We start from the raw sequence: 9,653 nt of genomic DNA, 5'->3' as shown, positions 1-9,653 counted from the left end.
CTACGGTTGTGCTCTTTGCACAGAGTGGTCCAAAGCTCATCTGGAACAGATCTGCTTACTGTCAAAACTAAACACTGAGGAGTGTTGAATTTTTCTGCGGTATATCCGGGAAAAAAAAAAAAAAAAAAAACTCCCAGGAACCTTGAAAAATGTCAGGGTATTTATTCATACCTGGCACTGCATTGTAACTGCACTTGAATGTTTTCCCCTCTTGTTTCATCTGCTTTATTCAAGCACCTGGATGTAAACTTTGTAATATTGCTCTATCATGAGATAAACTTTAGGGATGCAGGGATGAAAAGTCACAGCAGCAGAGAAGTATAATTCAAAAGAATATTATGAAATGACACAGAGGTGCTCCACAACATATAATGGCTCTTTCTTTTCGCAGCACACAGATATTTTTGAAATAATATTTTTCATGATCGTTACATTTCATTCAAGTGTTGCAGTTTGCTCTGTTATTTTGCACCCTCACTCACCTTACTGACCTGACATGTAAAAGAAATCAAGCCATCAATAATGTTACTTATCACATCACCTGTTTATTCTGTCAAACTATCAGCTTGTTACAAGGAACAATAACTATTTCCATATACAGCACTGGAACTTTTTGATGTTAGAAAATAGCCTCTATATGTTCTTTTTTAATTTAAAAATATCTTCAGATGATCTTAAAATGCTGGAGAGGGAGGGAAATACTCTGCAGTCAAACTGTCAACAAGAGAAACTGTAATGTAAAGCACGTTATATTTGCTGTATAGTTATTATACGTTTTGAATGTTTCGATATGTATGTTTGATGTTGCAGTTATACTTTGCTGCAGTGTGTAGTGAAACAGTAACAGCACCATAAATAGTGATGGCAGTGTGTGTGTGGGCAATACAGTGTGAAGTCTCTTAGTGTAAAACGAGAATCAACAGACCTAAATAAAGTTCTGTCTTGTCTTAATGACCTTGACCAGTCTCCGTAGCTGCACTTAGAAACCTGTGTGGTCTAACGTGAGCGATTAAATTAGTGACTATAAGAACAGCCCTGCTATCACCTGCTGTGTTTGTGCATGTGTGTGCACAAATCTTTCAGCCTCGCACCATTCACAGAGAAAATCCAAAATTCCCAGCTCAACATATTCATCTTGTGACAGTTTATAAACAGGAGATTTATAACCAAATGCCTCAAAAGTGGAGAATTTATATTGTGTGTGTGTATATGTGTGTGTGTGTGTGTGTGCTTGTTTGTTTGTGTGTGTTTTTGGGGGTTTTTTTGGCGGGGGCAGGGGGTGATGTGGATTAAAGCTTTAATTACAACCATAGGGGGTCTGAACGGAAATGAGAGTGGCAATAAACTGTCAAAGATTTACACTTTACAGGAGATGTTTTTCAATATTACAGGGTCTTGCTCAACCACTGCGCCCTAATCCAGTGTTGCAGAAGACATCAAAGCTTAGATCACATGTAAGGCAGAGATCTGACAGAGTTTGTTAAAAACCCACAGGGCTCAACCTGTCATCAAAATAAAGGGCAAAAGGAAAAAATAAAGTTAGAAAGAAAGATTTCTTTGCCTGTGAAAACCTCTAAATATCTGAAATTCCACTGGACCATGTGGACCTCACCATGAGGTTTTAGTAACTTTGCAGATGAAAGTGCTTATGAGTGAACTTTTGGAGTGTGAGAATAAAAGTGACAATACAAAAGTCCAAATATCTGTTACATGCACAGCTTCAGAAGGAATGGAGTGACTCTGCAGCGTGGTATGTCCGGGAAAGCTACGGGTTAATTTAAGACTAGGAGCAAAACCTGCTGCCAATTAGGAGCAGTGAGCGCCACATGTGGGCTAGACTGAGCTATCTCCAGAAGGGCAAAGGGGTAGAACCAGTGGTGCGCGCAAATGGAGTCAAGCTGAATTTCTGTGCAATTACTCGATTGCATGATCATTTGCATGTAGTTAAGTTTGTGGATAATTTCTAATTTAGTGTGTTTTTTTTTTTTTCAAGAAATGATGCTCAAACAAGATCCACATGACTGAAGGACTGATGCGCAAAGGGGCCACTATTCTCACGTGGCCTATTTCTATTTTCACTTTTAATCATTGCAACATGGCGCGTATCTTTATCATATTTTTTTTCTGTATTACATCAGTATTCAGCGTAGCAGAGGGCTTCTCTGGACAGGACTGGAGCAGACCGTGTGTCGGAGCGCAGTGCCAGGGACGCAGAGAGACAGCAGTGTCCCGGCGGCAGTTTCACCAATCTGCACAATCCAGACAAGGACAGGTTTACCCGGGTTACCAACAGGATGGTCATTTCCGTCATCAGCAAGCTCAGAGCGCGCCATTAGCACCGTACACGACCACCCAACACCAGGGAGGCTATGCGCAACAAGCGAGTACGGATGGCACCAGGAGGACGAACCCGAGAACCATCACGGCTGAGGTGTTTCACCCTGACTGCGCCGGTGGGACCTGTTCGACCACTGTCTCTCAACGTCAAACGAGTGATGACAGTCCAACGCGGGAGTGCAAAGGGATTGGGTGTAAACTGCCACCCCGGATGCGCCAGAAGCCCAAGTCCTGCGTTGGTGAGGGTTGTGGTACGCACGGAGGAGACAACGGGAGAGGCAACTCTTCTCCGGTTCATGTGACGGACAGAGCAGCGCAGTTTTTGGATGAGCTTCCAGACATCGGTTCGGAGAGTGGAGCACTGATACAGCTGACATGTGACATGAAACCAGGTCAGTATCAACCTGTAAGTGATTATACACAAAATGGAAAGAAGGATAAAATAATGTGATTTAAACTGCAGCTTATGGCACTGATAATCACTGGGCTGCCACTAGGTTTATACCAAAGGTGCTTCATATAGCTATATTCACAGATATACAGGCAGGGATGCAGAGAGCTTGTCCCATCACTCTGGACATAGACATACATTTAATAACTGAACAGAGGCTGGAAAACAACCCTTTCTGTGTGTTTTGAATCATTAGTCACTTAAATTGCTGTGTAATAGTCTTTTTCCTTTGCGATAGGGACTAATGAGGTTCCCTCAGAGGATGCACTTGTGCTGCAGCTGCAACTGTCTAAGAGCCAGGAGAAGCTGGTTGAGGCCCTCAGGGGCCAACAGGACGAGGTCAGGGAGCTGCAGAGGCTCCTGAGTGAGCAGCAGGGGGCGCTGGTCAACCAGCAGAGAGAAATACTGGATCAACAGAGGAGGATGTATGAACAAATTGAGCAAGTAAGGCTGTTGTAATTAAATAGGGTGATTAATGATGGAGATGTTCATATTTGTTTTTTTTTATTTTTTATTGTGCATTAATTATAAATGAGGTTGATGTAAACCACCTGACCTGCAGAGGTTTGTTAAATGTTACTAACCACTGACTTCCCTTCAGATGATCCATACGGAAATCAGAGGAAGAGAATTTCATTTCACTTTAAATTAGTGGGAATAATAAGTGCTCGCATTTTGTAGTTTGATTTGTATGTTTGTAGGTTATGATGATTACCATCCATCCATCCATCCATCCATCCATCCATCCATCCATCCATCCCCTATCTTTACCTGCTTATTCCTGTTTAGGGTCCCAGGGATCTGCTGGAGCCTATCCCAGCTCTCTCTGGGTGAAAGGCAGGGGTCCACCCTGGACAGGTCACCAGTCCATCACAGGGCCACATAGAGACAAACAACCTCACACACTCACACTCACTCCTATGGGCAATTTAGAGTCACCAATCAACCTGACATACATGTTTTTGGACTGTGGGAGGAAACCGGAGTACCTGGAGAAATGTTATTTTTCATTTCAGGTCAAAGCCCAGTACAATATCTTGATGGACACCATCAAACAAACGTCTTTCCAGAACCTCCAGGGAGAGCTGGGAAGTCACATGGAAACCTTGAGTGGGCAGGTTAGAGCTCACCAAGCACAGCAGGCTCTTTCTTTCCACAAGGTGGACATGGATGCCAGTGTGATGGAGGTGAGAAACAAGTTGAATCAGGAATAACAAAAATGGCAACCTCACAGTCAGTATAATGCCAGATGTTTTGGAGAATTCACTGATTCATGAAGAAGGGTACTGGCGTTAAAAGTTAATGGCAACTGAAATCATGTATGACATTGCGTTTACTTAAGATGTCAAGAATATTGTTCCAGTAAGAATATCTGCCCAAATTATAGTTATATTAGTCTAGAACAAACACTTTAATTCAAAAGCATGTGTTACCCCATCTTGAACAATAAACCCCCATTTTTTTTACATTCACACCTACATCAATCTGGTATAATCATCTCTGCTACTGTTTTTAATCATGTCCTAACAGCTGCTCTACACAGCCTTCTGCACATGGTGCATCTGCAGACCTGACTGCAATGCTCTATGAATCTGTAATTATCACACTGAAATGTTTGATGCCGTCAGGTGGGTCGCTCCCTGCTGGCCTGTGGTAGCTGTGGCCCTGAAGAGTACTGCGGCTTTAGCAGTGGCCATCCCCACTGTGAGAGGTGTACCATCTGTCCTCCCGGCTTCTTCCTGGTCGCCCAGTGTTCACTTCATGCTGACAGAATCTGTCAGGTAAGCATAAGTTGAAGTTGCAAACATAAACTCTTGCAATACGAGGAATCCTGAAGCGCGGGAGAAAAAAGCTTGGGTTGGTGGGTTTCTGAGTTATCAGTGAAATTGAAGTACTTGCTGTTTAAATTTAATTCACAGCATGAATTTGTCATTACAGGACAGAGATGAATGCCTTGAAATAGCTGAGCTGTGTGGAGATCAACAGAAGTGTCTCAACACACCAGGTAATCGTATAAACTGAAACCTTTTTTAAAAGTTCAGTGTGTGATATTTGTGCTATATTTCTATTCTATTAGCAGAACTGAAAAATAGTGTTCAGAAATATGTCGTCATTAGTGTGTAATAACCAGAAAATACCAACTGTTGCATTTTCTTAATCTTAGAATGAGCCTTTTAAATCTACATAGGGAGCGGGTCTTGTTTCACGGAAGCAGCCATGTTTCTACATGCCCTGCCATGTTTCTACAGTAGCTCAGAATGGACAAATCAAATACTGGGTCTAGACAGGAAATCATGTTTTATTTTAAAGCCGATGGGCACTATACTTCTTGCATTTTGCAATCGCACCATTAGATGCTGAATCTTTAACATTTTACACACTGATCCTTTACTGTTGCTTGTTTTTTCTTTCAACAGGCATCAGTACCCTCAGTTTCAGTAATTCAACAACTGAATTATCATTCATATTTAGAGACCATGCTTTCAGTGGCACATACACATAGACATTAAAATAGTGTTTGAACTAATATCCAGTCCTTCTGTCTCTCTGGTGGTATCACCAGGTGGTTTCAGGTGCCAGGGAATGACAGAGCGAGACGCCAACTCAGGAATGTGCGGCCATGGTTACTTCTATAATTCAGACATGGATGAGTGTCAGGCCTGTAATGAGTGTGATGGAGAACCTGTAGCTTCACCCTGCACCTTCACCACAGACACCATCTGCTCTGGTCCGGCTGCTGATAACAGCGCCCTCTCTCTGACCTGGGCTGGAGATGTGAGTCTACCAGGGGCAAAAGGCCACATCATGGCGAAACCCTTTACCAGCGTGCAGCTTCAAATCCAAGGAAGAGGTGATGCAGGCCTGGTGTCTGCTGAGGATGGGCACCTGGTGCTCAGACAGCATGGTCTGGTCTGGCTGGATGAGAATCTGTCGGTGACTCATGGCTGTCGCAGCTTCATCCAGGTCTGTCTCCGCATAAACAACACAGACGGCTCAGAAGGCCGTGACCTCAGCGGCATCAGGGTGGAGCAGCAGGAGGGAAGGTCGCTCCAAAGTATCAGCATTAGTGGGGTAGCGGTGGTCGCCCCAGGTTACACAATCTCCCTATTCCTCCGGAGTGCCAGCCACCACTGTAACCAAAGCAGTGAAGGTCTGCAGTTGTACAACCCCTCAGCTGCTCCTCTCAGCCTCCTATGGCTCTCCCATGACACTGGGGCTGTTGCCATGACAGCGCTAGCAATGGTGTCCGCACACTACCACACAAATTATCGCCCAGTCTTCCGCATTACCTCCACCTCTGACCCTTATGTTGTGGGGCTAACTCACGATGGCCGTGGGATCCGTTTTGCAGAAAGTGGCACAGTGCGCTTTGTATTCCAGCAAGCGTTGTACTCCATGGGCCAGGCCTGTGTGAGTGAAGGCTTCCAGCTGCTGGCATATCTCAACCGTAATGGAACCAGCACAGAGCTCTGCCGTGCCTACAAACCGGGCGTACACTACCGGGACACATCCATATCTCTGTCTGGTGTGGTTAAGGTTGGCCCTGGGGACACACTGGGCTTTGAGATCCTTTCTCCTGCTCAGTGCAATGTTCGCTTCTTTGGCGATGAGACAGGCATCAGTACCCTCAGTTTGGTTTGGGTCCCTGCAGCCATTTCTTCCTCTTTGTCTGCCTCTGTGGCGCAGACCGGCCTTCCTTCAGGTGCTGTACGAAACAAGCCACTGTTCTTCCTCCAGACCAGCACTCAGGTATCGCAGATGGGACTGCCAGGGAAGGCAGATCAGGCGAGATATTTTGTTTTCAGGGAGAGTGGCACAGTCAGTGTAGCTCTGGATCTCAAACTCATTCACTCCTGCAACTTGGTCAAAGTGACTCTGTTCAGGCGAAGTGATGCAGGAGGATCCGGAGGAGGCAGGGAGGCAGAGGGAGCTCATCCCATCCCTCTGGCCCAGCAAGTGGGTGGTCAGATGCCGGAGGGCAGCCAGTGGGCCAGTGTGAGCCTGCGGGCAGCCTTCCAGGTTCAAAATGGCACAGCAGTGTTCTTCACACTGGACTGTGTACGCGGACGCATCAACCAGATCAGTCATCAGATTGGAAGTGGCATGTCTGTCCTCTGGGTGGCAACATAATAAAATAAATACAAACTTCTCTATGCTGTCTCTATTTTACGGTTGGAGATGTTAAGCCAGTTACAGAATGGACTAGTTTCATTGTTTTTTTTTTTAAGTAGGCATTTTACATTTTGGGAAATACAGTAATTTGTTTTCTTAAATTCCAAGAGAAGATTGATACCACACCTGGATCTTTTGGTCTTTTAAAAATGGAGCTACAGTAAGGAACCTATTAGCATCACTTAACGACTACAAAACAGATGGAAAAGGCAAAATCTTGCTCTGTCCAAAGGCTACAAAATACACCTACAAGTATATGTAATGCTCACTAAATAATCTGTTGCAGTTCATTTGACATTGCACAAAAAAGTAACAAGTAAAACCAGCAAGTTGTGGTTTTATGCCAGGTAAGCTGCTCCCAGTCTTTGTGTTAAGCTGTAACTGTATCCTGTCATTTTTAACAGATAGCTAGATCTTCTCATCCAACGCTCATCTAAGCAAAACAACAAAATAAGCATATTTCCAAACGTGTTTTCAGCTGCTTGATTTTGGATTGAGTACACTTCATTTTACTTTGTTTTAAACTTATTTTGTGCCTTAAAATTCCAGATATAGACTTTTATTTAAAAACATAGCACCATGCGTTGTATTTATATAATACAAGTATTAGTACTAGATAATGATTTCTACAGAATTACAAGCAGTGGCTCTAAGAACCTGTATTCATATGATAAAAATGTAAGACACAGTTTTGATTTTTCCCATGCAGGTTTCTGCTCTTATATTTTCAGAAATACCATGTGTTGTATTTGTCTGCCTTTTATTTATGTAATTCAATCAGTCTGTGAATGCCAAAGGACCTTCAGATCATTCCCACTGTGACTGCAGTATTTTCTCCTGTCAGCAGATGTGGTTCGCTGGTGCTGGTTTCATCCAGTAGCGTGTTTCTTAAGAGCATGTATCTCATGTTAACCGCCATTTTCTAATGTGTCTACTGCATGCATTGCTTAATATTATTGACTTACACAGAGTCTTGTATTTCACTAAAGCCATCACTGAAATTAAACTGTCCTGGAGTAGCGGTCTAATATTTTCAATACAATCACCTTGAGGTTATTGTTTACTCAAACTAAGCTGTAATAAAATGTATATTTGATGTCTTATAGTAAATATAATAAAAAGATGTTTCCAGATGTTTTGCTGTTAATGTGACTCACACTGAAGGTATACACTGCTAGGTATACACAGGTTGTGGCATGTTTGGGGGCCTTTTCCCAAATTAATCAATATTGTGTTGGTGTGAATATGCACAACAGTAGCACATCAAGAATTGCCCTGCTTATTACAGCCTAGCCCAAAACCATCCTCTCTAATATCTTAAAGTAATTGGACTCTGAAGCCTCTGAAACACAGGTGACCTACATTTACTGTGGTCCCTGAAAACCTCCATACAGACCTGGCCCTCAGTTGGTCTCATTGTAAACATTATCAACATACCATGTATTTGGAATTACACTATTTCAGACTAATCAAAGAGGATGTGTTGTTAAGTCACTAGTGCAGCAATGTGTTTCCACATTAACATTAATCGCACATGTACAGTTGCCAAACAAAGAGATGGCAGAAAGCTAAGGAGAAACTGAAGGCACTGAATTTACCATTTGTTGACATTCATCTCAGACAAGTGGATGAGAAAAGGCTCATTCCTTACATTCGGACCAATTACATTTAATTATGCTTTAATGGAAACTTAGCAGTAACTGTTATATAACTAAATTAACTCATTAAAATGGTGAGTGATGTAGCCTCATATAACCAAACAAAATAGGCTGACGTTAATGCCTACTACTACTATGACTGCTTCATGCATTGTAATAATAATACATCACAGTATTATAATCACATACTGTTAAATATATATCTATATATAGTATATTAAAAGGTCTGTATGTCATTGGAAATTGAATCTATTAGTACTTTGAGACTGTTAATCTAACATGCACTAATACTATCAATCCTACCAGCTTGTCCTTTGATATCTCAGTCCGAGATGTGGAGACTGAATTGAACATGTTGGCTCTTAGCAGAGGCTGCCAGATGTTTCCCATTACACATCAAACAATAGAGGTTCTTTAACATAAAGTTTACCATCTGAAATTATATTAGTCGCGTAGTTAAACTACTAATGGTCTTCCTACCCACTTCCACCGACAACCTTCTTGTTCTCGAAGTGCTGCAGTGCTTTGGCACACGATCAGAAAGATCCTGGGCATTTGTTTTATGAAATCCTGTGGGCCAGTTGATGTTATTATTTAAGTTTTTGAAGTCATGACCTCAAGGCAAGTGTGCACTATAGATTAATCAATAAATCATGATTTTTAGGGGATTAATTCTAATGCAGGTTTGTGTCCTGAAGGTTATCACTTGGAGGATCTGGTATTCCCCCTCAGTCCTCCAGTGCTTTCTAGCTCAAGGTTCGGGTTATGTAGAAAGTCTGGAACTTTTGCATGACGTTTGTCAGAAACCTAGACAGAATAGCACAGACAATATCCAGACCTCGACTAACTAACAGAACAGAAAGGAAGCATATCTTGAGACAAATTGAAACCACGTCGAGGCTGATGGGTGACTTCCTGGATGAGTTATGGTGGCCTGGGGATGAAAGGAAAAGGTCAGAGCCCAACCTTATCAAGGTCTGGCAGGGCTACTTGACCTAGCAAATTATCACTCTTGCTGATAGAGTACAGATGGA

At 42.7% G+C, this 9,653-nt stretch overlaps 1 protein-coding gene across 1 annotated transcript; it reads left to right on the top strand.

Moving 5' to 3' along the window:
* The first annotated feature begins 1,441 nt into the window (after positions 1-1,441).
* Positions 1,442-8,018, top strand: LOC113133784 (uncharacterized). The gene is made up of 6 exons (XM_026312671.1): positions 1,442-2,729; positions 3,027-3,232; positions 3,805-3,975; positions 4,417-4,569; positions 4,727-4,793; positions 5,352-8,018. Exons 1-6 carry the CDS (start codon positions 2,018-2,020, stop codon positions 6,917-6,919), a joined length of 2,877 nt encoding a protein of 958 aa, XP_026168456.1. The 5' UTR covers positions 1,442-2,017; the 3' UTR covers positions 6,920-8,018.
* Positions 8,019-9,653: the final 1,635 nt, after the last annotated feature.

This window comes from Mastacembelus armatus, chromosome 17, assembly GCF_900324485.2.
Source record: "Mastacembelus armatus chromosome 17, fMasArm1.2, whole genome shotgun sequence".
NCBI classification, from domain to species: domain Eukaryota; kingdom Metazoa; phylum Chordata; class Actinopteri; order Synbranchiformes; family Mastacembelidae; genus Mastacembelus; species Mastacembelus armatus.
This window is presented reverse-complemented; position numbering and strand designations above follow the sequence as displayed.

What these genes read in the sequence shown, in the direction of transcription:
- LOC113133784 (XM_026312671.1), top strand. Translation starts at nt 2,018, where the DNA reads ATGACTGAAGGACTGATGCGCAAAGGGGCCACTATTCTCACGTGGCCT. An exon ending in GACATGTGACATGAAACCAG is followed by an intron (nt 2,730 to 3,026) that starts GTCAGTATCAAC and finishes CCTTTGCGATAG; the next exon opens with GGACTAATGAGGTTCCCTCA. An exon ending in GAAGTGTCTCAACACACCAG is followed by an intron (nt 4,794 to 5,351) that starts GTAATCGTATAA and finishes TGGTATCACCAG; the next exon opens with GTGGTTTCAGGTGCCAGGGA.